This window comes from Pollicipes pollicipes, unplaced genomic scaffold (assembly GCF_011947565.3).
Source record: "Pollicipes pollicipes isolate AB1234 unplaced genomic scaffold, Ppol_2.1 Scaffold_6686;HRSCAF=7923_pilon_pilon_pilon, whole genome shotgun sequence".
In the NCBI taxonomy this organism is placed as follows: Eukaryota; Metazoa; Arthropoda; class Thecostraca; order Pollicipedomorpha; family Pollicipedidae; genus Pollicipes; species Pollicipes pollicipes.
Genome location: NW_023596921.1, coordinates 22,874,687 through 22,891,723, shown reverse-complemented (window position 1 = coordinate 22,891,723; position 17,037 = coordinate 22,874,687). Strand labels below are relative to the sequence as shown.

General features: G+C 53.0%; 1 protein-coding gene across 1 annotated transcript in view; it reads right to left on the bottom strand.

Annotated features, from left to right (window-relative positions):
* The window catches only part of LOC119108078 (cGMP-inhibited 3',5'-cyclic phosphodiesterase A), a 48,188-nt gene that overhangs the window by 13,645 nt on the left and 17,506 nt on the right, over positions 1–17,037 (bottom strand). Inside the window, exons 5-6 of the mRNA XM_037231656.1 lie at positions 9,543–9,806; positions 2,499–2,637 (exon numbers count right to left, since the gene is read on the bottom strand). Of these exons, the coding sequence (XP_037087551.1) occupies positions 2,499–2,637; positions 9,543–9,806 (403 nt within the window). The remainder of the gene's footprint in view (positions 1–2,498; positions 2,638–9,542; positions 9,807–17,037) is intronic.

The window sequence follows — 17,037 nt, the reverse complement described above, 5'->3', positions numbered from 1 at the left end:
CCTGACTTCGTACTTGTTCCGCCCTGACTGTTTGTCAACGTGCTTTTATGTCTTGCTGTCTCTTTTGCCTCTTCCCGCGGTTTTGTACGTAAATCGATTTTGGTGCATGAAAAACCTGCTTTTTTCGAGGATGCTACTGCAGATGCACTGGCACTGACACCCACGCGTCTGCAATTACATTTGGTGTGGTGGTTATTCACGTAAGTTGACTTCAGCGCCAGACCAGCCTGATTTTTTAGAGGCATCTGCCGCGTAGCAACTAATAGCGGAGGACAGCGTTGCGCGTGCTTACATGGGCCTTGTTTCACTTGGCCTTGGCCCGACGGCCAGCGGACACACCAATTGAGCCGCCTCCCATATTGACGACCAGTAATCAGACGCTTCCTCAGTTGATGCCCTGAAAGTGAATATACCACGAGGCAATGACGGTTTCTCGATTACGTCAATTTTGATAAATTAACTATTGACGGCTGAAATATGAAACCATCGCAACGCCCCAATATTCCTTCAAGAGTTTACCCAGGGCCGATTCCACGCCGGGAAGTCGAAATGGTGGGGGTTGGCTGAGGAAACACAGGTGGTCCATAGCGTTCATCTCCGTCATAGGCGCGACAGAATGAAAAAAACAAAGCGCAGAAAGTATGAGATAGTGTGATTAAAACGTCACCACACTGCAGTCATACACATAATGTCGGGTGAGTGTCACGATGCGCCATCGCACAACGGCCTCTAGACAGTCGGCGCTCAAATTCAGGCCTAATCGACGCGATTAGCCTGAAAGCAAAGGCCACGCGTCTGAAACTTGCACGTTCCATCCTGAAATATGTATGGTATATTTCAGAAGTTGGCCCAATGCCCCTGAGTGCGGAGCCTTGAATGTTTCCCACTGTCGTCAATGGCAATGTCGGCTAAGAACGGAACGGCGTGGAGTTAGACGGACCAGCCGAGCGCCATCGCCTCGCTTAGATCGTCCTGGAGTGCTCGATGTTCCGTGTCGACAGTTGCCCTCAGCAGAACATTGGGCGCCATGCAAAGTTGATGAGCCCCGGCTCACGCGGAGGGACGGCGTAGGCGTGGCTGAAGTCAGCTCGTGGAACACAGACAAAGTTGGGCCAGCTCGCCACCGCTGCTGCTTCAGCATGACATCCGACCGTGGTGACATCAAGGGCGACGTTAATCCCGGGGGGGGGAATGTCGCCGACTAGAGTGATTGCGGCCATGAAAAGCTTCAGTGCATCAGGTTACAAAAGACGCGGGTGATCTTCAATTCATTCGCTGTTATTTGCGTCGAATGCGACGCAATGCTACATGCTACATAAGTGCTGGACACCGCCCAAATCAGCCGCGTCATGAATGCCCAACGAAAGCAATATAAAGCTACCAGTCTGGTACTTAGGTGCTCAAGAATTTTGCAGCCCACCCGTCACGGACGGCTGACATTTTTCAGAGAAACTGCTAGTCTGGAGTTCGAAGAAGCATCCCATTCTGGATCTGGGGCCTGTCCAGCGGTGACGAATTCCAGTGAGTATTCCAAAAAGTCAGCAGGCTGAAAATGGTCAGGCACCAAAGTGGCTCGCGGGGAGCCTGGTGGGTGGTAGACGGGAGAGGGAGGACCGATCATCTTCCAGCCGAGCTGCACGAGCTGTTGACCTATCAGTAGGACCGGTCATCTTCCAGCTGAGCTGCAGGAGCTGGTGACCTACCACGAGGACCGGTCACCTTCCAGCCGAGCTGCAGGAGCTGGTAAGCTACCAGGAGGACCAGTCACCTTCCAGCTGAGCTGCAGGAGCTGGTAACCTACCATTGGCATTACCGACCACGGTGACCTGCCGACAATGCTGCCAGCTCTGGTGATCCACCAGCCGTGTTACTGATTCTGGTGACCAACCGACGAAGCGGCTGATTCTAGCGACATGCCTACCGAATTATTGACTCTGGTGACCCACAGGCAATGCCGCTGATTCTGGCGACTTAAGAAAGAGCTTGCTCACTCTCGTGTTGCTGAAAATAGCTGCTCACAAAGCTATCTACAGAGTTGTTGTTTCTGGTGACCCACTAACAGTGCTGCCTATTCTGACGACCTTCAGAACGCGTTAATGACCCCGGTGACCTGCTAACAATGCTGTTGACTGGTGGCCTGTCCACTGGGCTTCTGACCAGTGACTTACCGGCTCCGCTTCTGACTCTGGTCACCTGCCGACAGAGCTGCTGACTGGTGGCCTGTCCACTGGGCTTCTGACCAGTGACTTACCGACTCCGCTACTGACTCTGGTCACCTGCCGACAGAGCTGCTGACTGGCGACCGACTGACAGCGTCACCAACTCTGCAGACCTACCGGCAGAACCACCGACTCCACAGTCAGCACCGCCCAGACGCTGGTGACGCACCAGCGGTGCGGCCGAGCCTGGCCACCTACCGACGGTGTCACCGACTCCACAGTCAGCACCGCCCAGACGCTGGTGACGTACCAGCAGTGCGGCCGGGCCTAGCGACCTACCGACAGTGTTACGGAAGCTGGTGGCTCGACGTCGGTTGGGCGGCTCCGGCTCGATGGTGGGCATGCCGGTGGCCGAGGTGGTGGTCGACCACATGGAGCAGGACATGCGGCGCAGCATGGCCGGGTGTACAGCGCGCTTCTGTAAACGGGACGGCCCGGGTCAGTACCGACTCGCTGCGGCCGAGGTCAGTGCTAGCCCGCTCCGGCCGAGGTCAGTGCTAGCCCGCTCCGGCCCGGGTCAGTGCTAGCCCGCTCCGGCCCGGGTCAGTCCTAGCCCGCTTCGGGCCAGGTCAGTCCTAGTTCGCTCCGGCCTGGGTCAGTCCTAGTCCGCTCCGACCCGGGTCAGTCTTGGCCCGCTCCGACCCGGGTCAGTCTTAGCCCGCTCCGGGCCGGGTCAGTCCTAGTTCGCTCCGGCCTGGGTCAGTCCTAGCCCGCTCCGACCCGGGTCAGTCTTAGCCCGCTCCGGCCCGGGTCAGTCCTAGCCCGCTCCGGCCCGGGTCAGTCCTAGCCCGCTCCGGCCCAGGTCAGTCCTAGTTCGCTCCGGCCTGGGTCAGTCCTAGTCCGCTCCGACCCGGGTCAGTCTTGGCCCGCTCCGACCCGGGTCAGTCTTGGCCCGCTCCGACCCGGGTCAGTCCTAGCCCGCTCCGGGCCGGGTCAGTCCTAGCCCGCTCCGGGCCAGGTCAGTCCTAGTCCGCTCCGACCCGGGTCAGTCTTAGCCCGCTCCGGCCCGGGGTCAGTCCTAGCCCGCTCCGCCTCGAGTCAGTCCTAGCCCGCTCCGCCCCCGAGCCAGTCCTAGTCCGCTCCGACCCGGGTCAGTCCTAGCCCGCTCCGACCCGGGTCAGTCCTAGCCCGCTCCGGGCCAGGTCAGTGCTAGCCCGCTCCGGGCCGGGTCAGTCCTAGTCCGCTCCGACCCGGGTCAGTCTTAGCCCGCTCCGGCCCGGGGTCAGTGCTAGCCGGCCCCGGCCCGGGTCAGTCCTAGTCCGCTCCAGCCCGGGTCAGTCCTAGCCCGCTCCGCCCCGGGGTCAGTGCCGGCTGTATGGAGGCGTGCTCTCGTGTTGGGCATAACACGGTGCGCCGTAGGCGCTGTGAGACCCGGGGGACTCGTTTCTGTCTGACCCGAGGGGAAGTCCCGGGCCACACTAGCCATATTTTGGACGCGCCATGGACTGCCGGAAAAAAGATGCACGCACACCAAATTCACTGCCTACCTCGGCAACTCTCGCAAACGCATGTTCGTGGTTCATGCCACCGAAAGTGATGTTCGGGCTCTTGAACTGTGGTGTCCGGGCCGGGTAATATTTACTGATTAGTTTAAACAATCTGTGATAATGCTTTCATGCGCATTCGATTGCAGTAGAACAGCTGAGAACAGCTATTTCTTCCATCTGCACTTTGGCCTGTAACATTGGGTTCGCATCGCTCAGCCATGTGGGCATTGCACTGAGTCCCGTAAGATACGCGTTCCCACGCGGGCCTCGATGACAGTGAAATGTAACAATTCTTGATGTTTATATAGCGTCGCCAACAACATAGTTGACGCAAAAAATCAGCCATGCAAACGCAGCAGGCGTATACACAAACGACTGTTTAGCCAAGGCGGCTGATCAAATCGTATATACGAATAAGAAATACGCAAATCTAATTCTCACCGAGCGAGATGCGGATGCCAGTAACCGACACTACTTTGCCTAAAACCAAGCGTTCCATTTTAGATATTTGGAAGAACTGGGGAGAGTCGAAACCATTGATCCCGGTTCCTGATCCATGCCCCTAATCCACCACCCAATTTCAACCTGGTGTGAAAGCAAAACACGCTTTTGTTGACCTTGGCATTTCAGAGAGTTCGTGTCTGCTGACTGTTCAGCGGCGTAGCCTAGCGTTTGGTCGCCCTGGATACAAACCTGCGCGGCTGCACAGCATCGGAGATGACCGACCGGAACTATCGGCTCCGGTGGGAGTCATATGCCAGCGGCGCTTCCGGCGGCCGGCTTGACCTTTCGCTGAGTCTGACCTTACCGCCCCTCGACGCCAAATTAGATGGTGGCATCTGAACTCCGGAATTATTTCGCCGATCTGTGTCGGATCCCGGGCTCAAAACCGGAAACGCTCTCCGCTCACCCCCGGCAATGTATTTTGATCCCTCCCAGATCGGTTTGGCATCTCTGTGCGGGGTCAGGGCGGTCGGCCGCGGCGCCAGGGCGGCTCGCCACCTTGCAAGGGTGTCAGCTGACTCTAAGCTCGCGGTGCGAGCTGCGATGCTTGCATGTCCAGATGCGTGATCACCCCCATATGCTGGTGAGTTATCTCTTGATGGGAACATTTGCATCGCTCAGTTAGCTGCTTGTGGATTGCATAAGCGAAGTGATGCGCTTACAGCATGGGTTGTGATGGCAATCCAGTCGACTATTGCATGCCGATATAAAGCTTGTAAAACTTATGAATGTCAAACGGCTCTCCCGCGAGAGCAGCCTTCCAGTAAAAATCATGGCAACATTTCCCACCCAAAAGGTTGCACCAATTGACCTATGTGCACCCGATTTTAATGATCTCCATCTGGGTGCCGGTAATGACACGCAATTAGGCGAGGTGCAGAATGTCATTTGGCCAATGTCGGATGGGACAGGAGTTCTCGTGAAGCGGTGAAACTTAACATTAAGGGGCTCACACTGCTCATTGGCATTAAAAAATTATATCATTACTATATCTAATTATGCTTCACCACTGCCATTCAGTACCAAATGACCAAGGTGACTACTTGCGCAGCTGGAAACGATAATGTTTCCGTCACGTGTTACCAAAGCGTACTCGAATAGTTTGGGTGCATGCAGGTATGCAATGCAAGCAACTCAGACCAAGCAGTATCAGGTCTGAGCCTGAGTCCGGGTACCAAACGAGTGCTGGTATCTTGAGACCAGGCCCGAGTCCCGAGTCTCTGCGTTACCTGAGCCAAACCCTGAGTCCAGTTTTGTCGCGCACGAGTTCGAGCTAAACCCTGAACCCTTGCTGCTCAGCCCCAGCACACCAATTTCATGTCCGCACGTCCGACCAGAAAAAACGGCCATTAGAACAGCCGCCGCAGTGTCTAAGCGACGAATTAAAGGACGATTCGGCCACAACAGCAAATTTATCAAATGCAACTGAGCGAGTATGGATTATGGATATGGTATGGATTTTTACTGATTATGGATATTGTATGGACCATCATGGATTATGGATTATCAGGTAAGCACACGGAATGTTCACGAAAAAGCACACGGAAAAAAGCACACGGGAGAAATGGCACCATGAGTAAAGTTTGCGTGGATCATTTCTGACGATGACGTCACGGGGATTTAGCCTACAAAAAAATGATGTGATTCAAACATTCGAACGTTCCGGTAAGCTCTTTTGATTCACTATGTAGTTTCTTTCTTTTTTCTCTTGCATCATTCTTATCTTTATTCTAACTTATTTCTTTCTTTCCGGTCCAGTCGGAATCAGACCTGTTTCTGTCAAGTATTTGAGGTAACACATATGGTACTAAATTGGAGGTGCTGTCAAACTAAATGTGCATGGCGTCATTTTGACGGGGTTCTCCGTTCCAGTACTGTCGTGATGTTTTTTCACGAACAGCATTTCAAGTTACATGGAGTTTTGGTGCCTCGCCATAATATTCAGTAAACATCTTAGTCAATGGGGCTTTACGACGCTCTCAGATGTTGATGTTATAAGGCGTCGCCTACCTCTCACTCAGGCAGGAAGGGCGGGTGCCGAGAGAAGTAGAATCTTACATCTCTGGTCTCCCAGACGCGTGCTTAACCACCACGCAATCAGTGCACAGAATCTCCAGTGACACGTGCATCCAAGTTCAGGTGCTTCTTGGGCACCGTCGTAATGATTTAGAAAATGATGAGTGGAAGCTTTTTGAGCATCCTCACATAAATTCGCCAGAAGTGCTGTTAGAATAATCCCGAATTAATGCCATATTTAACTGAATGTGTTTAATCGCGACCTAATGAATTAATGTGAAACTCCGCGCTAAATGTGAAACTCAGTCAAGTATCCCATTTGCCGGCAAGATTCGATTTTAGAGATGAAAATAATTTACTTCGATATCAATTACTTCTGACTTCACAAACATAAGCTGTCCAAATGACGCATCAGCAAACTTCCAGTTGTAAATCACCTTCCGTCCAGCCGAAGTCAGAGCCTGGCCTTCTGCCCGCTGGACCTCGCGCCGCGCGGGCCCGGCTCCGGGCGCCGCAACACGACGACAGAACACCGCGCCCCGCTGACAGAACAGCGCGCTCCGCCGACAGAGCAGCGCGTCCCGCCGACAGAACACTGCGCTACACCGCCAGAGCAGCGCGCTCCGCCGACAGAACACCGCGCTCCGCCGCCAGAGTACCGTGCTCCGCCGCCAGAACAGCGCGCTCCGCCGCCAGAGCAGCGCGCTCCGCCGACAGAACACTGCGGTACACCGCCAGAGCAGCGCGCTCCGCCGACAGAGGACCGCGCTCCGCCGTCAGAATAGCGTGCTCCGCCGACAGAACAGCGCGCTCCGCCGCCAGAGCAGCGCGCTCCGCCGGCAGAACAGCGTACTCCGCCGACAGAACAGCGCGCTCCGCGGCAGACTGCCCCAACATTTTTCAGAGACGCTCGGCGGGCCCGCTCGCAAACTTGCCCGCCCGATTCGAAAGGAGGGCAGCTGAAATTGCAAAAGTTTCGTGTGCGACGCGCGAGGCGCTCCAGGTGGTTTTGATACTTGCGGTGTTCCAGCTCGAATCAGACCACCACCACCATCTCCTCCGAGTGGCAATGGAAACCACTCACCAGATGGGTTACTTTAGCTGCCTACCGCCACTGTCAGTGCCGTCGCGATAAGCATATTGCTGCAAGGCAAGGTCGTATGAAAGTCATGAAGTGTGGCCAATCTTACATGCGGGTTGTTGCTGACCAGATGCAGTCGAGTATCTTTAACCCGTGAGAAAAGTCCAGAAATTCACATGCCTGGCAGCAGGCCACAACAGTGTCATATTCTGATATTCCCAAAGTCATCCTAATGGTCTATTTGTAACGGGCGTTTCTCAGCGCGTCTGACGCGCGTCAAAGGCAGATGACGCCACGACAAGAGGTGTGACGTGTAATGCATACCCGGGGTGGCTCACACTGAGATAAAAAAAAAATGCATGTCCATTATAGTGGAAGTCATACCTAAAATACAAAGGTCACCCCAAAAGTGTAGACACATCTTATCTTCTTAGACAATCATCTTAGACATTCGGGTGCGCGAGAAAGCTGCAAGTGATAACCCGCCGCTAATCATATGCATGTATGCTCAGAAGTCCCGTGCCACGCGTTGCAATAACAGACCCAAACTCCCCCTCCCCTTCTTCAGATCCGCCCCTCTTATCCTTTATCCTGCTTCATCCTGCATTTCCGCGACACCTCGCTTGTCCGGGGCAGGCTGCATGCGTCAGCCACGAGTGGGCTGAGAGCCCCGTGCGAAGGCGGACCCCGACCGGGTACCCAGCGCGCATGCGCGAGTTACAGCTCGGTGGTTGACCCCCAGGCGCATGCAAATATGCCCCATCGTTAACCATTTTCCTTCATCCCATGGCCCTGAAATAATCATTTCTGGTCAAAAGGGCTCTGATAAAAATCAACAAACAAACACACAAACAAACCTCTTCTCCCGCTTCTCCTCTGCCTAGCGTGACCAGAAGCGTGATGGAATAGGAAAGGATCTACTGAGTGTAGCGGGGAAAATGTAGGTGTCGAAAAATATGACGCATGCTCCAAAAGCATGACGCAGGCAGGTACCCAGTTTATAGTCAGTGGCTACGCACGCGGCCCCGACTCGTGATAAAATGTCTACGTGAGCAGACGTCAAAGGGGTTGCTGTAGGCCCTTTGCATGATTTAGGTGTCCTAAATTATGCAGGCTTCTGCCCACCTCGAAGTCTCATTCGCTACTCGTTCATCTCTGTTCATTCCCGTTGCTCTGTCGATCGACGGCTGTATGAGGAGAAGCGACACGTTTCGCGAGTCCATGCATCACACTGGCCGCCGATGAATTCTTGGCGCAACGGTCGTCCCGAATCATCTCGGGGACCACAGGATATTCACGGTCGTCCCGAATCATCTCGGGGACCACGGGGTATTCACGGTCGTCCCGAATCATCTCGGCGACCATAGGGTATTCACGGTCGTCCGGAATCATCTCGGGGACCACGGGGTATTCACGGTCATCCCGAATCATCTCGGGGACCACAGGGTATTCACGGTCGTCCCGAATCATCTCGGGGACCACGGGATATTCACGGTCGTCCCGAATCATCTCGGGGACCACAGCGTATTCACGGTCGTCCCGAATCATCTCGGGGACCGCAGGGTATTCACGCGATAGCCTCTGGAGGCACGTGCCCCCCCCCCCTCCCCTCTTATCAAATTTATTGTATGCATTAAGGGAATGAATGTAGAGTGTTGAAAACCTGGTAAAGTGTAGAGCAAATGTTTCTAAACTTGATGAAATGTTGGATGAATGTCATCACATGAACAAATGTCCACGGTTAGAATCCTGAGGTAAACGCATAACACCAAATAAACCGAGGACATGCAGCATTGCTTAACCTCATGCAAGATATGTTGCACGTCTGGCACGCGCTCAACTGGATTTTCAGTGACGGTTTTGAGCTGTGTGCCCTTTGTGTCCCCCCGCATACGGCCCACTGAAGCTGCCTCTGTTGGGGACCATCCATGAATATTGCCTTGGGGTATTGGAACATGTCCGTCCCCATATGTGGCCACCTGAAGGGGAATGATAACATTACCGGGATCGATATGCACCAGAGATATAGGTCCATGCAACAGCACTCACGCCAGGACCGTAGATGTAAATATGCGGTCCACCAGTCATCTGGGATCCCCCATCCTGCAGCACACCAGCCAACCCCAATTGTAGCTGTCCGTTCCACCTCTCCTCACAATCCTCCCCTCGTGACCTGGCCCCGCACTGCCTTCCCCACACCGTGACCCGTGCTGCTGCTCCCCGTCCGTGACGTACTCTGGCCTGCAGGTTGCCGGCCGTCTCGCCGGTGAAGGGTATTTCGTCGGTGCTGGAGCTGAGGGCGTCGTCGAGCCGCAGCAGCGCCGGCGGGTGCTGCTGCACCCGGCCCGGCTGGCTGGGCGGCTCGAGCAGCTGCGCCAGCGTGTGCAGGCCGGCCAGGATGTGCGGCGGCAGCGCGCTGGCCGAGCTGTCCACCAATAGGTCCGTCACGATGCCGTGCGACTCGGCGATGATAGCGGCGCTCGTGCTGGCCGTCACCGCCTGCAACGGGGTCAGACGGCCGTCAGCGCCTGCGGCAAGCGCGATGGCTTGGTGGCAGTGGTGCGCAGTACACGTGGGTGGCCCAGGTGCCGTTGCCGCTGGAGCCGCAGTCGCTGAAAGCCTGTGGAGGTTGCTGGAACCTGTGCGTCCTGTCTGTATTAGGAAAGAGTCCTGGTGGAGACAGTCAGCCCCACTGAAAGCGTGCTGCTCTCGCCGATCAGCAGCGGGGGAACACGTGCCGCCAGTGTACCTGTTTTCTGACAAAGAGAGCGACTCGCCGTCACGTATTGTTACAGGTATTTCGGCCGTCACCACTTCTGACGAGATCGTGTAGAGGGTGTCCTGCGGTGAGGGCGGGGAGGCAATGCCCGATAGACTGATAGAAGGAGACTTGCTTGGGGAGTGTTGGACCACGTGCGCTGGGCTGAACCAGCCAAAAGGAGGAGCCCGAACTCTGCATGTGATAACACGTCTGGAGGCGGCACACAACGCTGCCTCAGCGAGTGCGAACGGGCTGGACTGACACGGCGAGAGGTTGCGTGGCGGCACGCGATGTGAAAATATACCCAGTTCGCAACTGCTCGAGACAAAATAAACCGTCTGTCTTGCGAAAACAAGGTACGACAGAGAGCGCAAAGCGTTCGTATGCCAGATGCCGCACAGGTACGCATTGCCGCTGGATTTCACCCATCCGACACCCAACCGTTATCGTGAGGCTTCCTCCATGACTCTCACAGTGACATTAAAACTCACATTGACCTCGCGTGCATCGCAAAAGGCCCTAGGGGAAGGGTGGGGCACAGCTTAGCACCTAGCACCATTTACTGAACATGTCCAACTTGTGCGATTTCCCGGTGCTGTCTTTACAGACGCATCAAATTGTTTTGATCACCCATGTGTAATCACCAGTTTTGTTTGTTTGTTCTTTTTAACTAGCCATGCTTGAAGGAACGTATGGTAGCATGACGTTTCGCCAACACTTACAAGTGCATCACAAGGATCCTGTGAGCGGCTTGTCTGCTCTGTGGCCCGCGCCGGATGCCTCCCCGTACCGTACGTACCTCGCTGAACACGTCTCGTGTGTCTCAACAACGGCGCATCAAAAGCCGGCGATGCTGCTGTCAGATCGGCCGGGCCCGTCAGGGTGAAGGACAGCTGATGTATGGCGGGAGCGGACGGTATTGACGCGGCAGATACGTGTGGTATGAGGCGCAACCTCTCATTTTTATCTGATCTGCAGACTCAGTTATTGAATGGAGCTTGGTGTACCATGAAAGCTTTTTGATTTTATTCGTCCTGTACGGAGGGAAAAGCTATTATGCTTAGGGCCAGTATTCAACCCCAGCAAGGCACATACTAGTGCAATATTGTCACGCCTGCGCATTGACTCTGGTCGTAAAGGCCAATCTATAAGTTTTGCGAATTCAGAATAATGCACTTCTATGCGACCATCAAGAAAACACAAGTCTAGTCTATTCTTTGTCCATGGCTCCCCGCTGAAATCAAAACTATGCAAGATCATTGCAGCACAAAGAGAAGTGGCAGTTAGTGAAAGATACCAAATGGAAGGGGAAAGTACGGCAAGTGTACATGTATTTAACCTGAAAATTATTTAAGCATGAAAATGGCGATATTTTTAAGGAAACGGGACACGCGTGACCCACACCTTTTTATGGAACTCCAGTGACTGTAGAGGCCCCATTAGCGCTCATGAGGATTCGAACTGGAGCCCTGCGTGGAAGCCGAGAGCGTGAACTACTCAGCCATTACGCCACGATTTCGATAGGTTCGGTCACTTTAAAGTGAGTTTGTGGAACTCAGTAAGCGACTGAGCTGGGCCCAAAGTTCTAAACAACGTTCCCAGGCGTCATCGATTTTCGACGTGAACGCGGCCATCATTGGACGGTCCAAATGGGGCCAACGGACCCCTATCGCAGCGAAGCACCCGCCTGCGCTGGGGGCGGCAGGCTCGCTGCGATCACACGCAAGTCAGGCCCATCGACTCCCGACGCGCCGCCTTACGTGGCCCCGTGCGCCCGCCGAGAGGTCGCTTGCGAAGGGCTTCCCTGTGGGCCAATTCCGGCTTCACCAGCGCGCCGGCCGTCAGGCAATGGCCTACCCCGCCATCTGGACCGATATTGATGTGCTAGCCAGAATCGCCAGCCGTCGGTGATGCTGTTAAAGCGGCGACACCAAAGCCTTCTGCACGAACAGCACTGTCGCATGTATCAATAACCAAGCTCATGTATGCCGCCCTAGTGGGCCAAAAGACATGTGTTTGTCGTCGCTGCTGAAGTATTTCCAACTCGCCCTGAGTTGTGACGTGCTTCATCACGTGCAAGGCGATATGCACCATTGACGCATTGGTAAAGCATGGCATCGTTACCCGCACTAGTTTCAGCCTGGATGTGAGGGTACCGGCCTAAAGCCGGCACATTGCCGCATTTGGGCACAACACAAAATATTCTCATGCATGATGGTGACGCATGCGTCAATGCATTCATTCCCGATGGCCATGTTCCAGTTTGCGTGAGCGAGGGGGGCTTCCACTGCCATCCCGTGCTCTGGTATAGCGCCGGCGGCCGGTACAACGGTATCGAAATCTTGCATCTCTAGTCGGAGCCCTGCGTGCTGCTGAGCCGACATGTCCCCAAGAGTTAGTTCCCGGTGAGGTGTGTGCCTTTGTTCCTCTCCAACGAACGCTGACAGCGCGCCCAAATTCCCGCGACTTCAAAGGCGTTCACGAGTTGTTCGTGTCAGAGATCTAGCGGCAGGAGTATTTTTCTTTCTCTTCTCAGGGAGCCTGGTCGGGACCTACGTTAGAAGCGCCTTACCTACGTCAAGAGCACCGCGACGCACTTCCCTGTCGGCTACGCGCCCCACGAAGGGCGGGAATCCGCGGATCTGTGCTGCACTGGGGGGCAGACAGTCGGCGAGCCGGGCCGAGGAACCAAACGAACAGGCCTCGGGTCGTCCCTAGCCAATCGCCGCATTTTCATTGCGTCATGGCCTCTGAGATGGACCACTGCACTCATCCCGGTGAGGTGGCCCTAGTAAGCGCACATGCACCAGGCGTCTTCAAGTACATTTAATGTTTCGCTTTCGCAGTTAGTCTCTGTCCATACGCTTTGGTAGGTGGGCTGGAGTTTTTCGTTTTTGTTTTTTTTGTTAAGTTTTTTTGTCGTTAAGAAACAGGCACGCTCCACTCCATGCTACACACGCGCACCAACCATCCAGAGCGGCGGTGCGCGCACAAACACATGCCCAGTTCATTCTCGCTCGGACTGGGATGGCGGGACGGGCGCTGGGCGCGGCGCGCTCTATTGTTCGGCGGCGCGTCTGTCCCAGCACAATAACCTGCTTTTCTCGTGGCAGGCTGCAGCTGGCAGGCGGCAGTATCGATTTGCAGGAAGCGCGTGCATCTGACACCGGCGAGGCAGCCAGCGACCACACGGTGTCACCAGTGTCAAATGAACGGCACCAAACCCGGCGGGGGGCGCACCTCCATAGCTCGGCTGACGAGCGCTGGGTCGCGGCAGCATATCATCACGCCGGCCGGTCGGGAGTGCCGAAACAGCAGCTCGGCGACCGGCTCCGACGCCACACTCCAGCCTCAAGACGTTCAGAAGGGTTCTCTCTGGAATTTCATCAAGCTCTTGGCGTGGACGACGAGCATGACAATAGGAGATTATTTGAAGACGCGGGTAAGAATTCTTCGAGGATGATTGACTCGGCATATTGGTGTGTTCCCAGTAATATGTGTATCTATGCTGGGTGTTGGCCCCAGACCATTTCCCCGGCGATGCCCATATTTTTACAACAATATGCATATATGGGACCCTAACTCAATTTAACGCGGGGACAAAGGTCTTGATCCTTCGGGGACATATTCGTGACGCTCTTAATCAGAAAAAAAGACAAAGATTGGGCGCCAAGACCACGTCTGAAAATGTCTGAATCCAAGCCTCAATTTTGACACGAGCGGTGGCAATCCCAGGTGCGGCGAAGTTCAAAAGGTTTGCTTTTTACGCTCCGCCCCTTTTCGGCATGGTCATAGACCTGCTTTTGTAATACGAGCCTCCTTAATGAATGGACCTACGAAACCAGAGTTCAAGCTGAGCAAAGCTTGTCGTGTAAGCCCTGGCCCCTGCCATCCGATTACGCAATTCCAGGCCAACGGTAGAATTTGCAGGCGAAAGTTGTCCGTGCCGCAATGTTTGGCATGGTCCGTTCTACCATCTAACGTCATGCGACCTTTAGCAGCACTACCGCCGCCGGCCGCAGGCCGCGCCTATCAAGGGGAAATAACGAGCACCCTAAAGCGACTCGAACACACTACGCCACGAATGGGTGGATAGCAAGGCAGACACTCTAACCAACTGAGCTATCGAAACGAACACATCTTTGGTCTCCTTCTTTTGCATATAATTCCTGAAGAAAGCGAAACAATGTTTCATAAAAACGCAAATGCTGTCACCTGAGCCGAGGGCGGTTCTATCTTATTGATATTATGCAGCCTCAACGCACATTCATTAGTAATGAAATGGACCTTTCGTGCAGTCTGACCATGCATCGCATGAACGATGCTTTAATGCACAACAATTCTCGCAGTACCTTGGTATCTTCTTTCACAAAATGGTTTCAAAGCTGAATACATAGCAAGCTGCGGCGCCCCCTGATGATGAATGGCACATCCTTTCTGCCAGGTGGCTCCTCTTCATTTTGTAATAACTTTGCCAGAACTTGACGCCACACGGGTCGAATGAAGGCGGGTTCCATCTGATGTTACGTCGCATGGGAACGTTTTGGTCTACACTGCTCTAAAGCCGATTCGGCGGAGTGATGACGTGGACCAGTTTAACCATCTACATGCCAGCAACGTTTACAGTGCTGTCAGTTTCGCCAGGCTTTTGGCCCAAAATGGACAGGACGAAGATGCGTTGCAAGGAGGGGAAAATAAGAACAATTTCATTGCTGTCCAAGTTCAAAGGATGACATCCAAGTTCATAGCGAGTCTATAAAATGCTAGTATGTTGGATTACGTCAACCAAATCAGCTGATTTGGTCTGAGCCTTGCAGCGCAGTGCGCTGGCTTTCACTGGCTTCACCCAGCTTATATGAACAGCTTGGCACATTTGTTGAAAAACTGGATTGACTTCGTGACGCTCAACTTGACGGACAGACAGTGAGAAACAAAATAAGATCGCAAATGTTCATGTGTATGTTAAGTCGGAAATAAAGTCAGCATCTCGTCGAGGGAATCCAAACGTTGTCAGTGTGACCACGGTACCTGAGGGGGCACCAATGTTCCACTAAGGATATCATAAATTATTTTTCGTATCGGATTTAGTCCACCACTTTTCATGCAGTCTTCATTCTCGACCAGCAAGAACCCCTCATCCGATCCAGAGGCGCTAGACGCCTCTGGAAACATCGTAAATGAAGCTCACCCATCACTATTAAATCTTAGTTCCTCATGTCAGATGTCCATGAACCATAAAAATATAGCCCCCCCCCCCCCCCCCGGTCCTCTTCGGAAAGTCACCGGACAGCCCTTCAAGCGTAGAGAACGACCCCCTTTCTCCTCCTCCGTTGACTGCTTCCTTGTGTTAGACACTTACCATGGATGACTGCGTCTGCACGCAGCGTCAAGCCATCACCACCTACCCAAGGCACCAGGTGTGTCATCACCAATCGATTGGTGCCAGCCCATACAGTGTTCAACGATTGGTTGGTGAAAATATTAATTTAACACTGATTTCATAATGCTTCTGGTAATCCTTTTTCTTTGGAATACGCTTCAAATATGCTTCTGATACATTTTCATCACCATTTCCAAGAATTGTTTGCGACATCCGTTTCGTTAGAATATTCCATATGCTCTGGATAGGACAACGAGCTCTAACCTGTACAGCACTATTGCTGTTATTCGTCGCATGACAAAACAACTTACTTCTCTCCCATAAGCAAGCCATGGCAGTTCAGTCATGAGCCCGTCCCAACTGTCTGTTACGAGCTTTATGATTAGCTCCCCATACTGCAAGCAGAAATCGCGCCACGATTGCAGGCTATGCATGCTCAACTTGACTTTACTGAAAAATGTCTCTCACGATCCTTGGTTTTGGCGATCGTTTGTGAAGTGCGTTTAGCATTATATTGAATCTTTTGAGCTTTTATTTTTGAGAAATCCAATTGATTCATTCATAATTTAATTGATAAATGAACTCACTTGATTTCAAATGTATTTTAATCCATGGTCTAAATCCACTTAAATATATATATATATATATATATATATATATATATATATATATATGCATGTCAGCCAGCTTTTGAAGACTTTGCGACAGCTTTAAACTTAAAACCACAGACGTGGTCATTTTTAGGTCACTTCACATAATCACGCTATCCCCACGCAAGCTATTGGACCGCGGGAACGGTGTCAGCTATTGCCATGCCAGATGACAAATAACCTGTTTGGAAATGTGCCGAACTATAAATCACAAATGATACCAGACAAAATGCTAAACGCTGCGATTTGCGCAATTTTACGGATGGCCACAATGGGACCTCTCCGTCTCTCTGGCTGAACAATTGTCCCAAGCTTTATGTCAAATTTGCAGTGAACTTAAACGGACCTTTATTTCATATTTGGTGCAAAGCAGAATCTAAGTTGGAGTTGTGTTTTCCAAACAGCAGTGCCGCCGGCGCCAGACTGTGATGCGATTGTCTCCGAGTGCCCAGATTGGCTCTCTCCCTGGGGAAGCGAAGCAGGCTGCGTAAACAACGGCCGTCGCGAAAGGCCAATCGACGCCTCTTTACAGTTTCCAGAGTCCATATATATATATATATATATATATATATATATATATATATATATATATATATTATATATATATATGTATCTTCTCTCTCTCTCTCTCTCTCTCTCTCTCTCTCTCTCTCTCTTCTCTCTCTCTCTCTCTCTCTCTCTCTCTCTCTCTCTCTCTCTCTCTCTCTCTCTCTCTCTCTCTCTCTCTCTCTCTCTCTCTCTCTCTCTCTCTCTCTCTCTCTCTCTCTCTCTCTCTCTCTCTCTCTCTCTCTCTCTCTCTCTCTCTCTCTCTCTCTCTCTCTCTCTCTCTCTCTCTCTCTCTCTCTCTCTCTCTCTCGCTCTCTCTCTCTCTCTCTCTCTCTCTCTCTTCCCTCACTCTCCCTCTCTCTCTCCTCTCTCTCTCTCTCTCTCTTCTCATCT